The 26,592-nt window shown below is 38.9% G+C and overlaps 1 protein-coding gene and 1 pseudogene across 5 annotated transcripts in view; both read left to right on the plus strand.

Annotated features, from left to right (window-relative positions):
• LYRM4 (LYR motif containing 4) overlaps nt 1–26,592 on the plus strand; it is a 146,299-nt gene that overhangs the window by 26,986 nt on the left and 92,721 nt on the right. For 4 of the 5 annotated variants that reach the window (XR_012157341.2, XR_012157342.2, XM_073332141.2 and 1 more), the window contains exon 2: nt 11,862–11,982. Coding sequence is in view for 3 of the 5 variants with exons in the window: in XM_073332141.2 (XP_073188242.1) it covers nt 11,862–11,982 (121 nt within the window). In the remaining 2 variants the exon portion in view is untranslated. Of the gene's footprint in view, nt 1–11,861; nt 11,983–16,719; nt 17,477–26,592 lie in introns of those variants that run through there. The other variant, XM_073332142.2, reaches the window with a different exon arrangement.
• On the plus strand, nt 5,554–6,064 carry LOC140907032 (small ribosomal subunit protein uS19 pseudogene; annotated as a pseudogene).

Consider the following 26,592-nt stretch of genomic DNA (forward strand, 5'->3'; position numbering starts at 1 on the left):
ATCACTGCTGAAGTGCAGCCACCTCTAGGATGGAGAGTGGCAGCTGGCCAGTGCAGAGCATGCTATGCAACAGTGGAAGAGGAAAATTTTGTCTGACAGCCTGGTAAAATTCTGGTCTTACAAAAAGCATAATGGAATTTTTAATGACAGTGTACAGCAGACTGAACCTCTGTTTTCAAGGACTCATCAGAAAGATGAACATGCAAACTGAATGATATTAATTCCTGTGCCTCAGAAGGATGAAGGGATGAATCAGTCTTACCAGGATTTGAACTTGTAGTTCTAGGACTGTAGATATGCCAAACCTGATGATTAGACCATTAAGCTATCCCATGCCCTGTCAGCATCTGGGCCAATGAAACCTTATTTTGGAGCTATTTGTCATTTCAGGCCACCAGGACACTTTTCATCTGTGGCAAATTGTACTTCTAGCCCCTGCAGCAGTTCCCAGACTGGTGCGTCATTAACTGAATGACATGTTCACTTGGGTCCTGTGCTGGTAAAGCATTTTTCTTTTCCACTTTTACAATACAGGGTTGCAGTAGCAACTCCAATTAAAATTAAAGGAGTCCATCTATTCTGAAATCTTATTTCCTACTTTCTAGTTTTAACTTTCTCAAAAGCACTCTCTTTGTGCTGAAACTTTTTATGCTTCGTCTTAGTTCAGTGATAATTTCACTCCTTAAAAATAATTAAGTATAGCAAGCGACAATTTATGTTTTAGAAGTTGTTTCAGAGTATTGCCCAAATGGGAGTAGTCCAGGTCTAAATAGAATGGGTAGTATTGATCAGATAGTATTCGGTGTTCTCTTTATTAAAGTTCAAAACAGGCAACCATTTAGCCTAAAAAAATAGTCATTCCCCTGGGTTAGACAGACACTGAACTTGTTCAAGTATGAGGAGGAGTTTTCTGTTTTTTAGAAAAATAAAAGAAAATTCAGGGAAGCTGTTTCGGAGTTATGGTGCTATAAAAATATAAATGTTAGAAAAGTCTTCTCACTTTTCTTTTTTTATTCTCTCAACTTGGACAGGATACTTTTAAAAGTTCAAACTTTTTAACTGATCTAGTAAATCTGAGAAATAGAACATAATATAGAAACAAGATTTGCTTTAGAAATCAGAAGATTTTTAGTTTTCAAATGGGCAGGGTTGGTGTCCCTAGTCTCTGTTTGCCAGAAGCTGGGAGTGGGCAAGAAGGGATGGATCACTTGATGATTACCTGTTCTGTTCATTCCCTCTGGGGCACCTGGCGTTGGCCACTGTCAGAAGACAGGATACTAGGCTAGGTGGACCTTTGATCTGACCCACTATGGCCGTTCTTATGTTCAAACTTGTTAGCATTTACTACGTAAATCCAGTCATATTGATGCATATTATGATATATAGTGGATCTCCATTTATGATGTAATGTGCATCGAATACATCTCTTAATATCCTATTGATCATCTAGTACTTGATACTAGCTTACCATTAGAAGGGGAGAGGGTTTTTTTTGTTGTTTTGTTTTTGACCAAGCATTCTTTCAAATTATTTTCTGTAGACCGATTCCACCACGCATCCATCCATGGCCCAAAAGCAAGACTTTTTAGGAGTGGTTTGGAGTTCTAAACCTACTGACCAGAATATATTGGAAAGATGGAGGGAGGAAGATGCTGGGATGGCTATCAAGGTTTTGCTCCCCTGGGCCTGGCTTAGGGACTTAGTCTTAGATGTCTACCTCTGGCTGGTAGGTGTCTGAAAAACTAAATGCTGTGTTGCTCAAAGAATGAAGGCGCAAGTCTGTCACTTTTCTCCCACTCCATCTCATGGCTGCTGTGAGGAATGACGTATTTACCCCTTCCCCAGCCTGTTCTTTGGTTGCTCTTCTTCTATGAAAAATATGCAGTGCTTGTCTCTGCTGCTCCTCAGAACCTTCTCCAGCAGGAGCAGCCAAAAAAAAAAAAGTAAGTTTCTTGGCAGTTTCACTGCTGCCCATAGGGTTCTGTATATTAGCAGTGAAACTGACCAGTGGCTTGTTAGTTTAGTTGCTTGGGAAACCTGTAAGCAAAAGAGGCACTGAAGGTGTCATCTCTTAGTAAACTGAGGAAGACACTCTGCATTGATTTACAATCCACAATTGGAAGGTTATCTTCACAATTGCAAGGACTAGAAACTGATGCTGATTTTATTTTAGATGAAAGCCCCAAACTTGCCTCAAAAGAGGATTTTTCCCCCAAGTCTTTGTTCGATGAGTAGACCTAGGCTTTTATATTACAGCCAGATATCTTTAGTATATTGTAATTTGAGAGTCACAGCACTGCTAGAAGTTTGTCTAGTGTAGAAACTTTGAGAGCTGGAACTCTGCTAATAATAAATAAAATAATAATAAAACAACATTACACCTACTCCATTCTGTTTGCTCCTGGATTAAATTCCACAAGACACTATGCCATCCCTAACTGTGAAGTATGAGTACTTGTGGGAGAGCTAGATATGGTTACTGGCCTGACTAGGATTCTGTTCATATTAAATTCTCAAATTTAACTTTACATTAAAGTGTCTGCATAGGGTATCTGTTATATTGTTTGTTAAAAGTTTCTATTTGACCCTTGATGGTGACTTCTAATGAGACTTTAAAGAATTAGGAAATATAAAAAATATTAAAAAGAGATATTCCTTTCCTTTGGAGTAATTCGTTATATTTCAAGTCTGCACTGGTATCTGGCCAAGCAATAAAAGTTTCAGGTAACTTAAAATGAATCTTCAGCAGACTTTTTATCCCTGAGGCTGTCAGTTTTTGAACTAGACGTTGGTCTAGAATGTAAATATAGCTGAGCAAATTCCCTCCAATTCATGTTTTGCCCATATGAACTGAGGTCTTCGCATCTAATACTTCTAGAATATCAAGACCATAGCTATCAGTGAGGGGGAAGAAGAGAATCAAACTATAAATGGAAGAAGTTAACAGTAGGTTTTTTAGAAGGGAGTCTTTTCTGAATTAGTAAATATTTCATCCTCTTTCTACATAACACTGCTCCTCGTCTCGCTAAGTAAAAGCATGATGAAATTGGAAAACCTTTTTATTTTATAATTGGTCACCAGAGTGGATTTCCTATAGGTGAGGTACTACATTATATAACTTATTACTCACCACAACTTTAGTTGATAGAGAAATGTAATTTTGTTCTCTTTTTTCTTTCTTGGTGAAGCCTTCAGGCCTCTTCCCATGTGATCTATCTCTTTTGTTTGTTTGGATTCTATACCACCATTTACTCCTTCTGCCCCAATATTTTGGATCATCCTAAATAACAATCTGTAATAGCTGTGCCATTCTCTTTAGCAGTCTGTTGGCTTATAACTGTGATATGCTCCATTAAGACATTATTTTTGTTCACAATAATAGACAAGGAGAAATGTCAGCACATTTATAAGGCCTCCTTTGGAAGATGACTTTCACCGTTAGCATGTTTTGTGTATTGATAAATGCAAAATGTTGAGACTCTCTAACATTGTTACTTGACCAGAATTATTTTGAAGGAAAAGTGCTGTGTAGTAAAAACAAGTGTGCCTATGCACAGTATTTTCAACTTTTTTTTTTTGCACTCCATTTAAACAAATAGTTTTTATCTTTTGTGCCTAAGACTTAAAGAAAAACCACAGTGATTTTTATATATATATAAATTTGACCTTGCATAAGTATTTTCTAATAAGAAGAAGATCTGAATCCCAGAGCAGCAATTATTTTCTGATCTGTACCTGTTGCAATTTCAGTATTTCTATAGCAGGCAGTGGTTCAGACTTCACTCCTTGGAAGCTTCTATTTTGGGAGGAATTGACGCACAATAAAATGGAAGGACACTTGAGCTGCATTTTAGGGAATAGCAAAAGCAGAAGTATTAAAAGTTAGTTTTAAGGTAAATTTGTGTGCATTAGGAGAAAACTATTGTTTTTACTACTGTTTTCGGTCAGTAATGTCCAAGATTTTAAAGCTGGTAGCTAGTGCCCATTGCCTATGACACTGTATCTTGAAATGCATTTGCCTGGGAACTGTTTTCCACATTAACCCCAACCACTTTTGATGCTTTCTACTTATGTGCAGCTGCTATCTGATTAACACCTTGTATAGCCATGCACCTGCAGTGCCTTTGGCCTCAAATCTCTGCACTGAAACTGTTAACCATCTACATCAGTGTTTCCCAAACTTGGGATGCCGCTTGTGCAGGGAAAGCCCCTGGCGGGCCGGGCCGGTTTGTTTACCTGTTGCGTCCGCAGGTTCGGCCGATCGTGGCTCCCAGTGGCTGCAGTTCGCCGCTCCAGGCCAATGGGAGCTGCGGGAAGTGGCGTGGGCCGAGGGATGTGCTGGCTGCCCTTCCTGCAGCCCCCATTGGCCTGGAGCAGCAAACCGCAGCCACTGGGAGCCACGATTGGCCAAACCTGCAGACGCGGCAAGTAAACAAACCGGCCCGGCCCGCCAGGGACTTTCCCTGCACAAGCGGCGGAACAAATTTGGAAAACACTGATCTACGTTATACTTTTGGTTTAATTGGATGTTAATTGCATGACAGATGCAGATATCGCAGAAGGTGGTTCAGGGAAGGTGTGCATGCAGGATAGAGCACAGTGACTACATTTAATAATACACATTTTTATTCTGGGTTTGTGGTCACCAACTAACTGTATGTGTTCAACAATTCCAGACAATATCTGCAGTAAAGTAGAAGGGAGGACAGTTTCCGTTAAAATGGTGCTACACTTGGATGATAAAATGATTTCAGTAAGACACTGAAAAATTACCTGAAAACTGCCTTTATAGTCTCCTACTTTTTCCCATTCCTGCAAGCACAGATTGAGTTTCTGCTGCTGCTGGTTGTTTGTTATTAAATACTTTTCACTGATATAATGCCTCTTTTTCGAGGATCTCAAAGAGCTATATAGAAGTGGTTAAGGAAAAATGGCATATGTTGTAATTCTGCTTCTCTGAAGAAATATTTTTTCATAATTCTCATTCCTTGGTCCTGACTTCTTGGTGCAACTTCCCAAGCTCTACAGGTTATTTATAGTTAGTGGTGTGAGGTAAGAGCATGAGTTCTGGTAGCTTTGCAGTACCCCAGTGCGTAACCTTCCAATCAGATCCTGATATGGCAGGAAGAGAAGACATCCTCAGGAAAACAGAATGGTTGACAAATGAATGCCTCAAAAAAGCAGAACAATAACCATCAAAGTGTATGATAAACTCTCCCTCTGAAGGGCTCCCCAACAAACTGTGAGGGGAAGTGAGTGACTGAAATTTCTGCATGAAAATACCATGTAATTCTGCACTGAAATTATGCAATTTTTCCCTTCTGTGAGCATTAGAGCTGATTGAAATGTTTTAACTGAAAACTCGTTTCAGTTTTACTTCAAAAACAAACTTTTTATGCAGGAAATTTTGAAAACAAAACCAAAAAAACTTTGAAATTTCCCACAAAAAATAATTGGTATTTTCCAAACAGCTCTTCTAAAGTGGCCATCTGTAGTGGAGATTCGTTCCTGGAGAATAAGTAGCCTGAGGAGGAGGAGGGAATGAGTTTTCCAAAGGTCAAAACATAACAAGATGGCAGAAGTCGAACAGAAGAAGAAACGGACCTTTAGGAAATTCACCTACAGAGGTGTTGATCTGGATCATCTCCTCCATATTTCCTACGAGCAGCTGATGCAGCTGTACATTGCTCGCCAGCGCAGGCGTCTAAACTGCGTCGTAAGCAACATTCCCTTCTGAAGTGCCTTCTCAAGGCCAAGAAGGAGGCCCCTCCCACGGAGAAGCCAGAGGTAGTCAAAACTCACCTGCGCGACATGATCATCCTCCCCGAGATGGTGGGCAGCATGGTTGGTGTATACAACGGCAAAACCTTCAACCAGGTGGAAATCAAGCCCGAGATGATTGGCCACTACCTGGGCGAGTTTTCCATCACTTACAAGCCAGTGAAACACGGCAGACCTGGTATCGGTGCCACCCACTCATCTAGCTTCATTCCTCTGAAATAAATGATGCTTCGGAAAAATGTTTTCTATATGTAAATAAAGAAAATGCTCCTGCATTTATAAAATAAAAAAATAAAATAAAACTGCAAGCAGTAACCAGGCTAAGGACAACAGTGTGAGTAGTAAGGTAGCATTGCTCCCCAAAGCATCAGGCTTAATATTTCAGTGGTCTGTAGGGCTTGCGCAAAAATCAAAACTTTAAAAATCTGGACATAAAGGACACCCCACAAAGACTCTGGGGGCTGAAAATGCAGCTGAAGATCAGTGTAGCCCATCTTGACCATGTCCCCATTTCTCTGGTACACCAGCAGCAACAAGGATGTGTGGTTTTGGAGCTTTTATGTTGGCACATGCCCTGTCCTTCCTGGGCCAGTTAAACTGGCTTTATTAACAGACCATGCTGGCTTTATAAATAGACTGTGCTGGCTGCTTTCTGTATGTAGTCTTTTGTAGCCGTGTTGGTCCCAGGATATTAGAGAAACAGGGTGGGTGAGGTAATATCTTTTATTGAACCAACTTTTGTTGGAGAGAGAGAAAAGCTCTCGAGCTCACACAGTGCTCTTCTTCAGCTCTGTGACTTACTCATTACAGGATTGGCTACAAGCATTGTCTTTGGTGAGAGATCTAAGGTACAAATTGACCTGAGATAAGTGACTGATCTTTTAGGACTGGAAGCAACCTCAATCTTATGTGATCTTTGGTGTATAGCAAGCAGCTATGACTAAGTCCAGCTTGCCTGGATGGCAAGATAGACTGGAATGCCCAAGGGAACTGTCTGACTCCGTGGTAAGACTGCTATAGTGCTTTAGGAGTTCACACTTGTTAGTGGGTTGGTGAAATTTAATTATAGAACACACACCAGTTTCGGGTCTCTGCCCTGCTTCTTGACAGTCATGAACCACTACACAGAGTTTGACATTGAACACTATAGAAATAAGCAAGCCGTTCTTTCTTCAATTGTTTGATGTGACTTTTTTTAAAAAATAGTTTCAAACACTGCGTCTTTGCATAAGTTAAAAAATAATAATAATAATAATAATAATTAATAATAAAAGCAAGTCTGGATCGGGATGCTTCAGTTCTTTGAAACTATGGATCCAGAAATGTGCCCTTTTATTCTGTTAAATTGGTTTATATTGTGAAAAATCACATTTTGTAACAAAGTGTCAGCAGACTGAAGTTTCATCAAAATGGATTTGGGTAATCTCAGATGTTGAATTGCACTTACTTTGCAGGATTGGGGTTTTGCAGGAGTGGTGCCTAAGTACAAGAATTGGAATGTCAGCATGATGGTTGCTTGGAAACCATTTGAACAGCAAAAAAAAAAATTTGGATGGAGACTGCAATTTCCGCCTCATGTGAAGCTGTCTTTGCCCTGGTCTTCACTACAAAGTTATGTCAGTATAAGTACATTGCTCACGGTTGTAAAAATCCACACTCCTGAGTGACACAGTTATACCAGCCTTCCCCCACCCACCCCCTGGGTAGACAGTGCTATGTTGATGGGAGAGCTTAGATCAGGGGTGGCCAACCTGAGCCTGAGAAGGAGCCAGAATTTACCAATGTCATTGCCAAAGAGCCACAGTAATAAGTCAGCAGCCCCCCATCAGCTCCCTCCCTCCTCCCCCGCTTCCAGCACCTCCCACCCACATCAGCGCCTCCCCTTCCCTCCTGATCAGCTGTTTCTTGGCATGCAGGAGGCTCGGGGGGGGGGGGGGGCAAGGGCACTGCAGGCTCAGGGGATGGGGCGGGAAGGTATGGAGTGGGGGTAGAACCTGTGGCAGAGCCAGGGGTTGAGCAGTGAGCACCCCCCCCCCCCGGCACATTGGAAAGTTGACACCTGTAGCTCCAGCCCCAGAGTCGGTGTCTATACAAGGAGTCGCATGTTAACTTCTGAAGAGCCGCATGTGGCTCCGAAGCCACAGGTTGGCCACCCCTGGCTTAGATGGTATTTGCAATAATAATATTAGGTTAAAAATATTCCAAGAGAATTAAAATTCTGTCCTTGTGTAATTTACCTAGAATAGACTCAGCAGTTTCTGTGGACAAATTCTGCCTTCCTCCCATTCACTCTTCCCCCTCCCACTCCTCCACCCCCATATTTTTTGTCTCTTGTTCCACTGGCCTTCTGCATTAATTTGTTGTGATAGTTTCAAACATCCATTATGATAATTTTAATGCAAGAGTTTGCACTGCAGGTTAGCTTGCTATTTTTGTTGCAGCAACTGTGTCATTTCTGAAACCTTCTTGCTCAGGCTGACAATATAGCACATGCTGCAAGAACCATTTGAATCAACAGGAGCAAAAGGTGTAAGGTATTAATCTGCAAATAACTATTATGCCTGGATGAGTTTATTCTTATTATTATTTATTAAAGGATATTCAGATACTCTAACCTCTCACTTGTAAATCCTGTACCATATGAGAATACAGAAGAATTTGTGCTGTGTTACTCTGCTTGGACTGAGAATCAATGTAATCATGATAATTAGTAGTCTGTCTGCAACTCACTATGAACCAAACAAAGGGATTTCCTCGGAGCAGCTATTCTCAAGAGAAAAACAAATGTGTGCAAGAGAGGATGTATGCTGTGCATGCTTCTGCATATCCTTGTTTCTTGCTACGTACAATATGTGTGTTGCTATAATTTTAAGAGGGCTCAGTTGTTCAGAGGTACTGCAGTCAAAATGTTACTGGTGGATTTTTGTGTGAGCATTGTTAAGATCTAGAAACATGAGAAGAGGATAAAGATTCAGAACTGAGACTGTACAAAACAATCAGTTTTTATCTTTTGTAGAAGATGTTACATTGAGAAGGGCAAAAATATGTTAACTTTTTCTTCTTCCTTCCTTTTGTTTTTTAAAAAAAAAAAATCCTGGAAGAGTAGAATGGGTTGGGTTTAGAAACTGTTTACCTTATACCTCCCAAAAAGGAAGAGAGGGTGAGCTTACGGTTAACATTCAGGGTTGGATGTTAGGAGATACAGGTTCTCTCCCTGGCTTTGCCACAGACTTCATGTGTGACTTAAGGCTAGTCACTTGAACTCTCTGCTTCTGTTTCCTCAGTACTTACAGAGATATTGTGACGCTAACTTTAATTTTTGTGGAGTGCACTGAAATATAGCACTTTCCATCCAAGGATGAATAGAAAGTTTTAATAATAGTAAATTGCAGCAAAATTTTGTCTTCCTACTACAGGTATTTGCACGTTTGTACCCCAATTTTGCAAAAGATTAAGTACATGTTTAATTTTAAGCACGTGAATAGTCCAGTTGATTAATTGGAACTACTCACATGCTTACAGTTAAGCATGTCCGTAAGTCTTTGCTGGACTGGGATATAAAATGGCATATTATAGATTTACAGGCTTATAGAAATTAGAGAAGGAAAAGATAACAACGGGTAATCCTTTAGTCAAGTCTGCTGCCCATACATGTTTGTTTCTTGCCATACACAGTGTTTAGACAGTAAATGTGAATTGTTGTGCCAGTTCTTAAATACATCAATTTTCTTTCTAAACAACTGTGTTTGGTGTATTGAGTGAAAAACTAGAAAATGGATAATTAATCCATCATACGTATAAAAAAGCAAAAGCAATCTGGGGCCAAACCTACAGACATGCATGTAATTAGTCCCATTAAAATCAGGGGGGCTACTCACCTTAGTAGAGTTACTCACATGAGTGTTTGCAGAATAAAGCTGGATAACGAACACCAGTTTTTTTTAAAAAAAGATAGAAAGTGTATGTTAGGGTTGTATATCTTCCAGGAAACAACCATTCCCAGAAAACCACTGAATTTTTTTTTTCCTTTTAAGAAATAGATTATATTTAAATACACATGCACCCTGGCTGAAGAGCATTTTCCTTGTCCAGTCATTCATTATCAAGCAACAAAATTAAACTAAATGTCAACATTTTTTGGTTATGTCTGCCCCAGAATAATTAAGCAGCTTCCCCTCAAAATCTTTCTAGGGCACCAGCTGCAAATAAGAATGAGTTTCCATATTTAATAAATTCTATTAACTACACACACATCCATGTAACATTATAGGTGAACAGGCCCTAATTAAAAGCATACACCATCTGCTGGTTTGTGGCAGCAGGGTAGCACTCCATAACCACCCCTGGTTCCTGTGATTGAAATGTATTATTTATGAGCTCTTACAAAAATATGTCACTTACCTCATGGAAACTGCATTAAGAGCTGGATGGCACCATCTAATGGTATGGTAGTGAAGCAGGTTGTTAATCTTTTTTCTTAAGAATATTCTTTTTGAGATAGATAGATATATATATATATATAGGGTGGAGAGAGGGGTTAATGATCAGATTTCCAATAGTTTCATGTTGAACCTGAAGCTTGCATTTAATTTTTTTATGAGATTGAAAAGTAACGTTTGAAAATATTAAGCTATTGGAGTGGTTTTCATTGTTTTTTACTTTCTGTGCAAAATGTTTAAGTTTGAGATAAATATGTTTATTGGTGTGAGGCATTTTAGATGGTGATAGACAATAATAGTGTGAATTACAAAGATATCTGAAAAGGATCAGCATGCACCAAATACTTCTATTATCTGGCCTCTCATAAAAATACCTACTGATCAATTGAGAGTGTCTTTTAACAAAAATGAAATTCACCTAGTGTTTGTAAAGGGATTTATTGCAGACTGAACAAAGATTATTTATTGGCTTTTGAATATGGTGAGAGAATTCTGATCTGTGTTTCAGATGGCCCTTGGGACCTAAAGTTTTGCACATTTTTCTGTGTTGCCTTGCAAGGGTGGAGGCCACATCCTCTTTCCCACCTGTTAGTGGGACTAAGGGCACGGTTCCTCGAGTGGAAAGCAAAATGCACATTGAGAAAAATAAAACACCTTTTTGAATGGCTGATTCAGCAGCTCACCTTTGGTGACTTCCAGGTTACAAATTGATGTATGCAGTGGTTAGCATTTTGCCTGATGACCCTTGGAATGCCAGGAACAAGAATCAGTGCACTGATTCAAATCACTCTTGTGGTTCATATGACAAGAAAAGAGGAGATTGAAATATGAGTGCTACAGAGCACCAGGATAACTAGCATCCAGCAGAAGTAGTGCTGTTGTGCTACTTGTACTTGTACTAAGGCTTTTTCTTTGTAGTGCCAAGCAGTGCTGCATCTTAATAGCAATAACAGGCAGAGCAATAATGATTGGACTTTTCTTCTGGCTACTTGTATTGTTACAAGGAGACCTTTGGTATTAAAAAAAAGTAACCAGAGAGCATGTAATGACACCCTCCAGGTAGTTGTACTTAACTTTTTAAAAAAAACACCAAAAAAACCAAAAAACCTGCCTTGGTGAAGAAAGTTTAGACAACACGGGGGCTTTCTGTGTTTCTCTTGGTACTGTTAATTATTCTGTTTCCAGTGATGAAACCACCATCTTTCTTGCCACACATTAGGTAAGGGTGTGTAGAGGAGTAATTCTACAGTTTGTTTGTGATTCCACCATATGTTTATAATCTACAATAACATTCGAGTCTGTTGGCCTAGAAAAATGTTTATACATCTCAGAGGTGATGTACACATGAAGAAAATTGAAGTATATGAAGCACAAAGTTCTTCCACATTAAGTTCTAGTGAAGCTGGTTTTACAGTTCAAGGCCCTGACCACTGCTTTATAGTATTGACTAGGGCATGTTAGGATTTAACCTGAACAGAGAGAGAGAATATAAAGTTTGAACCAGATAAATGGGCCATTAGCGTGTACAACTGTTTGTTAATATCCTCAACAGCATTTTACTACAGTAGCCAAACACTTTAAAACTTGTTTTGATGTCAAAACTCATACACTTACGGATGCTTTTTTTTTAACAATGTCTAGAACATATGCCATCAGAAGGATAAGAGATGCCTTCAGAGAAAACAAACATTTAAAGGATTCAGAAGAGATACAGACACTAGTGAATAAAGCAAGAACAAACCTAGAGATTATTCATCGACAGGTAAGCATACTTTAGTTCATCTCTTTTGCTTAAGAATTGTAAAATGCTGAATAACATGTTCTCCCCTAAAGGGTGTAAGTCCCATGCCAGTTTACGGAAGGGAAAGAGAGATCCTGTACAAGTATTATTGTTCACAAATGGTGGGGAGGCAGAGTAAGGGAGTGAGTGACTGGCACAGTATTCAGTTCTCCTTGATTGGAAAGATTTAAGCATGAGTCCCATTAGTACTAATGGGATTCTACATACTATTCTCTAAACTCCTTTACTGTCCCTCTTTTTTCTGCTCTTCAGTCCTCTGCTGCCATGTGTTTTGTCTTTCCTTTGCTTTGCTTTTCCCTGTGTTGTGTTTTCTCTTGCTCTCTTATGTCCATCTCCTCATCCCTTCTTTTTCTCCTTCCCCCATCACTGGCATATTAATATGCTCAGGGGAGTGCCAGTAGCTTAAGCCTCCTTTACTCTATTTTTGCCCAATTTGAGGCACAGTCCAGTATGGTGTAGAAGCAGAAGCATATCCAGCCTTAACATGTTTTAATAAGTTTGTGAAAATATTTTTTGCCTGTTTGCACCCCAGATATCATTGATTCCTGTCCACTGTGTTCACACCACTGTGCACAGGGCTAAGGAGGGTAGCTAGATGATTCCTTGGAAAACACATCAAACTTAACTGATTAATTTTATACATAATGTATGATAAGTTGTATCTGTAAGTTCCCTCTAGCCTCTTACTTCAGAAATAGAGCCTAGCTTACCATTTTCTTTCAATCCTCATGATTATTTTACATTTATTTATATTTTGTAGGCTTTCTTTGCAAGGAAAGGGGCTAGAAAGATTTTTATTTCAAGCAAAAGCTGAGATTGTTCTTCAAATTTATTTCTCCCACGTCAGGGAGGGTCTGAGGCTGCAGGTTTTATGGAGCCAAAGGACAGCTCTAAATTAAAAAGCTGGAAGACCTCTTGCTAAGTAGAGTCAACCATTAACCATTCAATAACAGCAGAAGAATACCTCTGATATTATTTGTTGAAAGAAGGTTTGTTCTTTGGTGGGGGAGGAGGTCGCACTCATATGACCTGCTGTTTGGCACTAACAAGCCACAAATGATTCAAATTCATAGGTGTCTTCTAATTTTGGATGCCTTAACATTTAGGTATCCAACTGGACACACCTATGACCTAGCTTTCACTGGTCCCATTAACCTAAGTGGAGCTGTTGGTGCTCAGGTCCTGCCTGTGTCAAGTTCAATATTCTCAAATTGAGGCAATTATATTTGGAGGCCATGCTTGGGAAAATTTGGTCCTTAGTGATTTGGTCCAAGGTATCACAGTATGTCTGTGACAGAGCTTGGAATAAAACCCTGCTCTCCTTATTCTGAGTCCTGTGCTTCAACCATATAATATTTATGTGACCAGTCCTCCAAAATCTCAATGGGGCTTTGCAGAATTGGGTCTTGGATCTTATTTCATGTCAGTTGACATGGTGGAGAAAGGAAGAAAGCACTTTTTCTAACCTAGCTGGTGAAAGAACACACAAAATTGGTTGGGTCCTTCAAATATGTGCTTTTGTTGTTTTGATGCCTAAAGAAAAAGGGAGCAGGGAGATAACAGTAGCAAGTTAGGTTAATCTCTGTTCTACATTCCCACTATCTCGTTTGGTTCCTGTTTATAAAATAATAGGTACCAGGTAGCCACTAGCAAATACAGTTGTCATATTTTTTAAGCGACATTGTCACAAGATGACCATTCAGTCTTTGTTTGGATCCATGAAAACATTTGTGTTTAAAGTTTATTCAAAACACAATAATGACTGTTGTCATGACATCAACAGAACCATTTCAATCCATTCATTTTGTTCGCCTTGTTACTCTGAAGTATTCACACACAAAAATGAATTTAATAAGAGATGATCTCGTAATTGTCAATCTAGAAATAATCCTCTAGGGCCATATTTTGCCTTCAGCTATGAACATGCAAATCCCGGTGAAAATGGCTCAGACATATAAAGACACAATTACACCTGTCGGGGGAAATTTTCAAAGGCACAAAGGGCATATACTTAAGGCGAAGATTTTGTCACAGATATTTTTAGTAAAAGTCACAGACAGGCCACAGGCAAAAAAGAAAAATTCACGGAAGCTGTGACCTATCCATGACTTTTATTTAAAAATATCGCTGATAAAATGGGGATCTGAAGGTCCCCACACTGCCTGAAGCAGGGCAGGGGCTGCGGGGTATCCCTGCCGCCTGCAGCTCCGGGGGATCCCCCACTGCCTGTGGGGGCCAGGAGCTGTGGGGTGCCCCACCTCTGGTGTCAGCCAGGAGCTGCAGGGGTTCTCTGCTGCCTGCGGTGGCTGGGAACTCAGGGGTTCCTGCGCTGCCCGTGGCGGCCGGGAGCTGCGGGAGTTCCCCCACCACCGGCAGCTCCAGGGACCCTGCTGCCCATGGCAGCCGGGAACTGCGGGGTACCCTGCCACTTACGGCGGCTTGGAGCTCCAGGGGCTGCCAGAGGCGGCAGGGGTACCTCACAGCTCCCTGACCCCATGGGCAGCGACTTCCATAACTAAATCGTAGCTTTACACTTAGGCACTCAACTCCCACTGATTTTCAGTTTGGATTTTCACATTTGAAAATTTCCCTCTTTATATTTAAATTTTAAAATAGTCTTAATTTGTAATGGCTTGATACACATAACTTAAATGCATTGTAAATCAGCAAGATCATTTAGAGATCTATATTTTTCTCTTCTACAAAACCATTTGTCTGTTTCTCAATTTTGTTCTTTAATTTGTCTTGACTATCTTCACCTTACATTTGCTATAGGAAGACCTTAATCAGTTACTACGTCTATAGCTTTTAAGAGCTTTTACTCTCCAATGGGGTTTCTTTCATGTTCTAAGCAAACCTGCTGATTCAAAAAACATCTTTAATTCGATTGCATTTGAGATCACTCTGTGTACAATTTCAGGGAAAAATATATTTAAAAAGCAGAGGATTTTGTAGAAATGGAAGGGGAAATTCTTGTCAGATATGGAATATTTTCACTATTTTGGAAGTGTTAATTTTATCTAAGCATTTCTTTGGACACCCTTTTAATTTTTTTCTTCTTTCAGACAAGATAGAATCTCTCTAAGTCTGACTGTCAAAGGGTGTATATGTATCTATATACAGATATATTTTTATTGGAGTAAAAATAATAGCAGATGGTATGTGGTGAGGCTTCTCTTTAAAAACATAATCTAATAGAAGGAAATGAGTTTAGCAAGTGAATTTCAGAGATGTCTGAGCTGTGGGGGGCTTTGAATGTTGATATTTGGGATAACTGAAGCTGTATTAGTCTCTATCAAATGAAAAATGTATTTCTAAATAAGCAAAAGTCATTGTCAGTGTTTTATTGTGGAACAAATTATATACATCAATGCTGTCAGCACTTCATCTATAAAGCAAGCTCTAAATATTAAGAAACAAGTCTCTGCTTTGTCCTAAAGTACACACATAAAGTAGGGTGAAAGTACAACAGACCTAGAGTTTCTTCCATTCTGTGTCACACTTACAATCATCTGTTCCATGAAAAACACCGTTTTTGCGTGACTCACATTTCTCTAACATCTTGATTGTTTATTTTCAGTCTTATTTTAATTGAACAATTTAATTAATGAAGTGAACTGACATAAAATAATGGGTTTATATTTAAAACCAACCCTAAAACATATATTATATAAATTGTTTTGGTTTTTAAACACAAAAGCAATGAAGCAAATATTAGATGTAGTGTGCATTTTTGTAAGTTTGGGGATTTATTATAATATAGCACATCTGGTATTGCTGACTTTTTCATTGCATGTCAATAGAAATTAAATAATATCCCAGCTTGCTGACAATTTGTTGTTACTGTGAAATCAAATTTACATGCTAATTTATGGTTTAGTCATCAAAGTGACCATTGAAGTATAAGGTTCATAAATAACAATTTTAATCAGTCTAGTGGGAAATGTGAAATAGTGACAGATTACTGTCATTTCATGTCAGTTACCACAGTATTTTCCTGAATGTTTTAAAAGGAGCTTTATAAAGCTATAAAGCATGGAGAAACATTAATCTCAACCTCTGTCTTCCCACACTTTCCTAGTTATTGGTTTTGATTTGAAAATAGGATGGGTAAGGGAGGGAGCAGCTCACAGATTCTTTTCTGCCCATAGCACATGGTATGGAGGTTTTTCTTGTGTCTGGTCTGCTAACAGCAGAGAAGGGGATTATACACTGTGACCAGCGTATTGTCATCATTAAAAGAGTGGAAAAGTTGCAGTTGTTAATGCCAGCATACAGTCAGCTCTAGAAGAGCACTGTAACTTTAATGTAAAATCCTTTGTATGTGGAATGAGTTCTACTGTCACCACTAGTGTGATATGATGTCTGTCACTTGCTTATCAAACTATTTCTATTTATGCTCCCATGACTTCTCTGAAAAACTATTACTACTGTTTGAACATGAGGGGGATTGGAGAGGCTTCCCTGAAAAAAAAATATTGCTTTTGTTTAGATTGAGGGTTTATACAAGCCACTTTGAAGGCTCATTTGTGTTGTGTGTGTTCAAGTCCTAGCTAGTTCTCTTCATGACATCACAACAGCCTTTGATTTTCACTGCACCAAAATGAAAATCTGTATGGGACCAGTGTGTTTTGGTTAAATGCCTATTTTAATCCACAAAACTATTTTTTATTATTATTATTTTTCATCCTACAAAAGACTTCTTGAAGGCTTGAAACTTGAAGGCTTTAGTCTTCTAGCTCTACATTTAAGAAGGAATTACTCTGGATTTCCCACCAGATATGAAGACTACAGTACCAATCATTCTTGTTTTGACATCATATCACTGAAGTACCCTTCAGTAAAAAGGTTTGGAGGCCTCATTGCTTTTGCTTGTTCTTTCACGTAGTCCAAACTGAGGAGAATTGTACTTTATACAGAAGATTCTCTTGCAGGGTGACCAACAATACGTCATAAACTTCTGGAGGAGCACTATGTGAGGGTTTCCCTGATTAGTGCTAACTTATCTTCCAGGTATAGCCATACTCTGAGTGAACAGATGGAGAGTAATGACTCCTCTCTTTAATATCGTTTGAATTGTTTGACTTTGCTTTTTTATGTATATGAATGGAACTGTAAGAAGAATGTTTGTGAGCTATGACAACTCTATTTAATGGGCTGTGCTTATAATACTAAGTACCAAACACTTAAAATATTTTTCACATTCACAGCATATAATTAACCTCTTCTAATCCTTGCAGTATTCTTTGGGGTTGGTAAGCATTATCCCCATTATATTGAGATGAAAACTGAAGCAGTGTTGAGTGATACAGCCAGAGTCACTGTCAGATCCAATATTAGAATTCAGGAGTTCCTATCTCCCAGTCGTGTGGTTATGCCACACCTGTCTTAATCTTGTAAGTCTTGTTTTTTTCATTGCAATTTACTGTAATTAGTTGACAAGTATATTTCAAGTTAGAACCTCTGTTTGTGTATACTCTACCGTTAGAACAATTCTTCTGGATTAATAGTTTGCTTTTTGAGTTACATTATATCCAGTACAGTAGGGCATATCCAGAGTGCTTGACCTTTTTGATGCAGTCATTGCCAATATGTCCCCTCAGCAGTGTTATGGATGCAAGCAACAACTTGGTGGTACCAGAGGTTGTGACTGATGAAAGTACTAGAACAGCACTGATATTATTACGAATCAGTAAGAATATATCTACAGCATAAAAAATGAAGCATAGAATATTTTGAATCTTTTCTTCCTTTCAGCACCTCCTAAGTGGTTTGGTTAAATGGTAATCTTTTAGTATTGTATGTGTTGTTGTATTCAACATTTTTATATTTTTAATGTTCACAGGTTTTTAGAGAATGTTGGAGGGGCACAGACAATTTGAAGTGTAGTCAGTTTGAAAAGCAAAAATTAAATTTTGCTTAGGTTCTGAACTTGCTTTTGGATCCCACTGCCAATTTTTTTTTTGGTTTTACCACCATATTTTCCTGTTGTTTTACACAAATGGGGCTGACTGACTATATGGGGGGAACAATGGAATAGGCTCATACAGACACAAACTAACATAATTGAGAAAGAAGATTTTTTTTTTCCCTCTGATCTTTTCAGTTCTAATAAGCTTAGTTTTACTTGCAACAGTGGTAGGTAAAATATTTTGGGAGAAGTGGGCAGGTACTTTTTCAGCATTCAGAGTGCTGGGTCCAATCTACAAAATCTTTAATGGACTTGGAGTTCACCATCATATAGACCTTCTCTCCCTGCAAGAGAACTACTTAGACTACGAAGCATTAGAGGCAGAATGCACTTAGCAGCAGAACCTTGTATGAAATTTCTTGCTAGTAATTTTAATTTAAGTCTATAGATAAGACAAACATTTAGGGTTTTTTTTCCCTCTTGTTATGTGAGAGTTGCAAAATTATGTAATATCTTTGGTTATGTAATGGCAATACTGTAGCCAAGAGCACAGCATAGTTGGAGAGAGCCTTGAACCCCCATTCAGAAGGTTGTTTGAACACCCACAACATTGTTGAAATTTGTACTGATTACTGTTGATGCTGGGGGTTCATGAACCAAAAATCTGAATGTTTCTGTTGCTACTGACTGCAAATTATCTTTGTACACAAATGAGGTTTCTTTTTATCAGATTTGCTACTGGGAAAAAACATGTAAAGGTGACAAATGAATTTACTGCTTGCTTCAACAGGCTCATCTGAATTGATTTTATTTTAACTTTTTAACTCTTGCACATAATTCTAAACTTTACAAAGAAAAATATCTCAGAGTGCCTGTAATTATCTCCCCGGAATTGAAAAACTCCACGCAACATAGAGTGATAAGATTGCTAACGTAAGTTCTGTATCTCTGAATGGAAAACCTGCTTTCCCCTGTTTTTCCAGATAATCTACAGTTCGGATGGAGTATATTTCCAGGGAAGGGAGTGGGCATTTGTTTGTTTATTTGGCTTTGATCATTTCCCCTCTCCCTCTTTTTCTCTACCCTTTCCTCAGAACCATGTATGTTGTTTATCTCCTTATGTGGAAGCCAGAAACAAAAGCACATTGCTCTCTCCAAGAGCCTTTCTGCAAGTCAGCTAGCAGAGTGATTGATAGTCAGTAAGCTTGCACCTTTTCTTTTGATGGTGACCCAGCATATTTTCCTATCTCTGCTGGCCTGGGAAATGGAAGCCCCAACTTCATCCTGAACCCAACTCTCCTGCATATCGACATGCTAACCCATCCCTGTTGGCTTTTTTTAAAGCCTAATATTGATTACTTTTTTCCACTCTGTTCTTTTGGATAGCTCTCCCAGCCCTGTGGATCTCAGTGAAGTTAAAAAAAGGTGTGTCGTCTTTTCTCCGCAAATGTATTTACTAATAGCTTTCCTCTCTTGGTGGTTCATTACCATTTTACCTATGATTTTTGTTGTCAGAGATTAGTTATTTATTTGTATTACAGTAGAGACAGTCCCTGCGCCAAAGAGATTACAGTGTAAATAGACAAATCACCGGGGGGGACACAATATCTCCATTTCACAGAAGAGAAACAGAGATATTAAGAACTTTCCCAAGGTCTTACAGGAAGTCTGTGGTAGAGCTGGGAGTTGAATCCAGATCTCCTGAGTCCCAGTCCAGTACTTTAATTGAAAGACCAGTCTTCCTCTTGGTTTGCAATTAATTGCAATTTGGCTCACCTGTCTTTGAACTTTTTTACATATTCAAGCTTGTGCTGATTTTTATCTTTCATTTGAAACTGAGCAAACCTTGTTTGTTTCATTTAAATTGCACTTAAGTTTGAGTTCATTTGAAAGGAGAACTCAAGAGGTGCAAATCTTTGTGAAATGCAACTGCCCCTGTTTTAAGCAGGCACCCTAGAAGCATGCAGCAAGAGGGGGAAGCATAGAATGAAGAAGTGATTAAAAGCCTTACAATGGCTGAATTTTCAATATTGTCCCTTGGAAAGAGGAGTAGGTGTTCTCCTTGCTGACACTTAACACAGTGGTCAGTGAGGTAAGAAAAATCTAACTAATAGTGTTTTGTATTAGAATTTAAGAATATGCACATTTTTTGTCTTTTAGCTGGTCATAGCTTTGGAAAAAAGGGGTAGGGTGGGATACAGGAAGTGAACTGAAGTAAGAATAACTTAGAACACGCTTTGATAAATTTGAATAAAAATCCAAAGGGATTAATGTTTGGTCCGTCCCAGGACATTATTAGCAAGGTGAGACCTGCTTCCGACCAGTCTTCTCAAATAGTTTTTATCTTGGCATATGGTATAGTATTAGAGAATATGCAATATTGTAACAGATGCAAAAGCCCAGAGCTGTCACAACAGTTTAATTTCAAACATCTGAATGTGCAGGAAGTGTAACAGACATTATACCCTTCTTCAGGTGATATCGCTCTCTAGGTTACACCTGTTCCAGTCTCCAGGGCAATGTTAGTCTTTAGGCTTTCAATCTAACACTCCTGATGGAAGACAAGGTTGTATTTTCACAAATGATTGTTGCAGTTTGCTCTGTGACTAAACTCCAAGTGACAGATTCTATATGTAATATTTATAAAAAACAAAAACAGACCCTACATTGAGGTAACCTTTAGGTTGTGATACCTGCCATCAAAGACCAAGGCAATTCAGAGATAAAGGGTTGAAATCCAGTCCATCCAAAATAAGTGTTACAATGGAAATGCGTATTTTGAAAACATGCACTTTACATCTGTAGCAAGTATCTCTGTGAAAAATGACTCTGTTTTTGCAGCAGCTGCTTGTAAAATTCATAATTTTGACCTTTTTGAAAGATTATTTACAATAATATAAAAGTGATGTGAACATTTTATGGAGGTACACAACTTCTCTTACTAGGGTGACCAGATTTTCAAAGTGATGGGGAGGATACATGCTCACAGAAGGGTTCAACAAAAAGGTGGTGGTAGGTGTGAGGGCGGTGTACCAAGGAGAGTTTGACTTTTGGGAGGTAGGGAGAAAATAAGGGGCCCACTACTCCACCTTTCTTCTCTCAATCAAAAACTGCAAAGCAACCTTGTCCTCCTTAAAACTCTCCTTTGCCATGATGCCTGAAACAAACTTGACAGTGGTTAAGCAGCTGGTGTGGCGAGACCGCTGCCTGTCATGCTGACCACTGTTGTTTCTGGCTTACCTTGTGCTCCTCCGTCTGTTGTCTCACCTTTATACTTCAATGGTAAGATCATTAGGGCAGGCAACATCTTTCATATATGTTTCTACCTAGCTCAGTGGGCTTAGGACCTCTATACACTTCCACAATACAGATGAATAATAATAATATAGCACTACCCAGAGTCAGTGAGCATTTGAGTGTGTGTGTGGGAGAGGGCTATATATAGGAAAATGGCTCATTTAGGAGAGAGGAAGTCAGTTTGGCAATGTGTTAGTGGAGGAAGTCAGTGTTGGTACTAGACGCATGCTTGCACTTAGCCAGCTCTAAATTTCACCAGCTCAGCAGGCCAGTGGCTCTTTGAGATGGCTGGAATCTGTGGAGAATTCCATTTTTGTAAATTACAAGCATGAAAATAGGTTGGTTGGGTCACGTTCATGTGTCTGTCAGGTATGTCAGATGTGTACATTTTTGTTCTGTATGTCCTGTGTGTGTACACACACATCATCTAAATGGTGAATTCACATGAGGAATGTGAACAGTTGTTGTTATTTCCCTGGCCAGCTAGATAATGTATACATATGTACTGTCGGTGTACAGTAAATAGGCACATGTGCATACACACAATATGTATAAGCTCTTTGGAGCAGGGACCATCTTTTTGCTCCCTTTTGTATCGCTCCTAGCACAATGGGGTCCTGGTCTATGTCTGGGACTCATAAACACTATGGCAGAAAAAAAAGTAATAATATGCTCACAATCTATTGTGTCTGTGTGCAGATTGTGTATCCAAATACATTGATCTGGGTTATTTTAACCATTTCGTCAGGTAATATGTTTAATCAGAGCATCATATGACCTGACCAGTTAGCCTTTCATGTTAATACTACAGCACCTTGTTTGTACTTTGCTTACTTTTAATGTTGACCCAGTGCTCACCTTGTCTGTTTTAATGATTTTAATTTAAAGTACCTTGTGTCTCCCAGCAACCTAATTTCCCTGTGCGTTTCTCAGTAGTGAATACTTATTGATGGTCATTACTCTCTAACTGCTTGTGCCAGGGCACCTCTGGGAGGTTAATCAATCTTGTGCTTTTTTAATTGACATCAATAATGTGTTTACATTTATCAGTATTTCTTAACTGTCAAGTTATAACAGTGGAACATCAATAATAAATCACGCCAATGGTGAACTTCAAACATGAGAGTTTTAAGAGTCTCCTTAAGCAATTTGACATGTTGTAAATTGCTTTGGAGTGATTTGTATGTGCTGTATGGGAAGAGGTCCAAAAATTGGTATGTAAAATACTGTAGAATAAATAACATTAAGGAACCAATCCATTGAAATGACAGTAGGATGGTTTTTGCCATATACATTATATACTATTATGAGGAAAGAGGAAGCAAATTTTTTAAGGGCTAGCTTAAAGGCCCCAACCAAGATTGTGAACCCATTGTGCTATGTGCTGTACATAAACATAGTAGGAGAAAGTCCCTGCCTTGAAAAGCTTACAAACTAGATGAGACAAAGGCTGGGTGAAAGGAATTATTATTCCTACTTTACACATGGGAAATAAGGCACAGAGAGATTAAGGACTTGATCCAGATAAGCACATAAACACATGATTAACTTTAAGCATGTGAGATGTCTCATTTAAATGAATGAGACCATTCATGCTTAAGATTAAGCATATGCTTAAGTGCTGTCCTGTGTTGGGGCTTAAGTAACTTACTTGAGGTCACATAAGAAGCTTCTAGCAGGGCTGAGAATTGAACCAAGATCTCCCAAGTCCAAGTCTGGTATCTTAAGACCATCCATTCTCTTTCTTCTACCCCCACTAGCTTCATGCAGTAATAAGCTGCACATATGACAATCATCTAAATGAGAGAGACCTGGCAAAATGCTGACCATGCTATTTGCTTCATTCATAGTGTTTTACAGACTGTCTTGAGGACAACTTCCAAATTAAAGACATGATTAATGAGAATGGGGAAAAAGGAAATGGGGGGAAGAGGTAAAGAAGGTTGAATACTTGACAAGAAGATAACACTGAGCACCAAATAGGAGTTAAAAATAGCACCAGTGAAGCAGCTATTTACTTCCTTCCTAATTTTACATTTCATGATTTTTTTTATTTAGCTCCTATGATTTTAAAGGTAAACTGCAAAGCTTTTATGGTAAATATATGCAACAAACATTTAAGATCCTAACCATTAACAGAATATGTTGTTATTAGACTTTAAAACTACAAACTTAAAAAGAAATTATCCTTACAACTTACCTGGTAAGACTGGAGTTCAGGGTTTTCCATGTCTCATAGAAGGTATTGTTCATTATTTTGTTATTTATAAATCATTTATAGTGCTATGGCTTTAAATGTTTCTTTACACAGAGCAAGAGAGAGGTATTCATTTCCTTAAAGATCTGACCATCTAAATCAAACTAAAACAACAAATGCATAAGCCAGGACATGAGACAATGGTTCAGGAGTGAAAGAAGGAGATTATTAATGATGACAAAAAGGGTTGGGGGTTGCATGAGGATCTCTTCTTTGAAGGAGCAGAGAACAGGAGTACACTGTGGATGAGGACAGGGAGACTGTTCTAGGCATAGTGGCAGCTTGATAAAAGGCGCAAAGTTGAGTAGAAAAAATGAAAACGGGAGAGGAGTAAGATGAAAGTATTGAAAAGAGTAGGAAATACCAAGATTATCTAGATCTCTGTAGATGAGGAGAAGCTTTGAATTTGATTTAGGAAGAGACAGAGAGGAATTGGAGAGTTTAGTGGGTGGTCAGAGCAGACCAGTGGTATTTTGGGCCGATGGTGAGAGTCGTGGAGGGCAGAGGACACTAACCAGGGTGAGAGATCAGACACCCATTAGGGACAATGATTTTGGTGGGAGGGGGATAACTCTATCTGAGCATTTATACCAAGTTGCCATCGTTGTAATATCTGAGCAACTTTTGCAAAGTGACCAATTTAAAGAAGCAACAGCAGCAGGATTTAGCGAACGAGTGGGTATGGTAGCGGAGAAAGGAAAGAGGAGAGAGAAGAGTCACAAGTTCACCGAGGTTCAGTCCTGGGGGATGGGAAGGTTTGATTAAACATCCAAAGCTTGTTCCTGCATCTATGGAAATCCGTGGCAGAGCTCCCACTGATTTCAGTGATACAGGAACAGGTCCCCCAGGCTTTAATGGTCTTTGACTGAGTAGCCACTGCAATTTTAGTTCCTCAAGATCCTGAAGTGTAACACCAAGGTTCTCTCATTTGAAAAATATTGGTTCTAGATAGATTCTTTTTATTTACTAGTTTGAACATATGAAAAAGGACAACCAAAATGACAAGACAGCTGCCATCTCAGTGAACTGAATATTATTGTGGAGACCTGGCATGTTCCACCTATCATGATTGAATCAATGTGAAAACTGGGACTCCAGTTCCTGTATTTCATATTCTCTTCTAGCTCTCTAAAGAATGACACACAAAACCCACTCTAGGGAGAGCAAGAGATTTTACTGTTATGTACTATAAAGTTAAAAGGTTTCTACTATCAAAATAGGCTGTTAAATAGCATAAAGAACATAAGACTAAATGGTAAAAATCTTGTAAAGTTCAGTTTACTATTCTGGCAGCCATTCTGCTGGCCGCTTGTACTTTTACACAAATGTTCAAAGTAGTGAATAAAAAGAATCTGTCTTCAAATGAGAGGACATTGGCAAGACAGCCTTCAAAGGAACTAAATTACAGTGGTTACTAAGTCAAAACCCATTAAAACCTAGATGTTTAATCAATCTTTTTATCAAGAGTAAAGCAAATCAGAAAGCAAAGGAGCTGACATTTAATGTATCATTGCAGATTATGTACATTCCTTGACTGTACAGAAGGATGTGTTGTGGGGACCTTGTGTGGAGAAAGCAGATCTAGAGTCAAAGGCATGCATCTCTTAGTTGGAAAATGAGGACCTATGTTCACAGTAGGGCTCAAGTAGTCTTTGCCAAATTGGTTTGAAACATGTTAAACCCTTCAGATTGACTCAGATTAAACATGAGACTAATTTAGATTAAACCTGCTTTGTCTGACTCAAATGAAGAAGGTGAAATCTTATTTAAATTGAGTTTAAAAACAGTGTTTCACACACTGGCCACCAAAACCATGTTTAAAATCAAAGTAGCCTGAACTTCGTTTTAAGCCAGTTCAGCAAGCAGGTTTTTCAGTACAGTATAGGCACGGCCTAAATAATAACAATGGTTTCTGTTCCTGATGTATTAAAATGTTTTGAAGCCTGAGTTAGGTTAAGAAACATTGTGTTTGGACCTGTGTTTTTTTTATTGTATTAAGAGATGACACAGAGGCTGCTGAGAAATGAGGACCTGTAACAAATATCATTGCATAGCGGTTTGCAGGCTAAAAAGTGAGCGTGAGTCTCTTGCCCCAAAGTCTGCTAGAAGCAGTACGCTGGTACTCATCCAGTATTGGTGCTTCATGCTTTTGAGTGAAATTTTCAGAAATGTATAAGTCCCACTTTCAACAGTGACTTGGGCACTTAGGAGCCCAAGTAACATTGAGAGTTAATGATATTTAAGTTCCTAAATCACTTAGGCACTTGCACATTTTACCCTTTTCTTAGTAAGTTTGCCACCATTTCCCACTTTATTAATGCACACTCTCACTTGAATGGAGCAGCACAGTGTAACAGCAGGCTTCTTGTTTCTCACACCTTTTTATACCCATTAATAAAAGCACAGAACATCTCTCTCTCTCTCTCCCCCCCCCATACTCTCGGGCTGAAAAGCTGAGTATTTTCGTTTCAAGTAAATACCCATCAGCCCTGCAGATCTATCAGCAGTAGTTCTAGGGGGTAACATGTAAGCAGCCCAATACATGAATGACCTGAGAGCGGTTCTGAGTACCTGCAGCTCCCATCATGATGTTGTGGGAGGTGATACTATTTATTTGCATGACAGTAGCACTTAAGAGCCCCAGTCATGGACAAGAATCCCATTGTGCTGGACGCTGTACAGACACAGAACAAAAAGACAGTTCTTGTTCCAAACCTTTGAAAAACTCCTATCCACAGACTTTAAGCATACCTATTCCCCCCTTTTTTTGGGAGCGGCGAGGGGGAGAGGTAATTGTACCAGTTTACCAGATAAAGGGGTTGATCTTTAGGTTCAGTGCAGAGCATTTACCATTCCTACTGAAGTCAACAGGGGTTTGACACAAGTGATATGTGATAGTTTACTGTGAGTACTGGTAGAATATGGTTCATTATTTGTGTCCTGTTAATTTATTTGATTTTTTTTTTAAATTGTGTACCAAAATAGCAATAATGAATTCAGAGTACTGAACGTGTTCATTTAGTTTCTTAATTTTTTCAATCCTTATTTGCTGCTTGCTTGCTTAAGATTTCGTTTGAAATGGTAAAAATTAGACTTTTTTTTACTT

The sequence above is a fragment of the Lepidochelys kempii genome, chromosome 2 (genome assembly GCF_965140285.1).
Source record: "Lepidochelys kempii isolate rLepKem1 chromosome 2, rLepKem1.hap1, whole genome shotgun sequence".
Classification (NCBI taxonomy): domain Eukaryota; kingdom Metazoa; phylum Chordata; order Testudines; family Cheloniidae; genus Lepidochelys; species Lepidochelys kempii.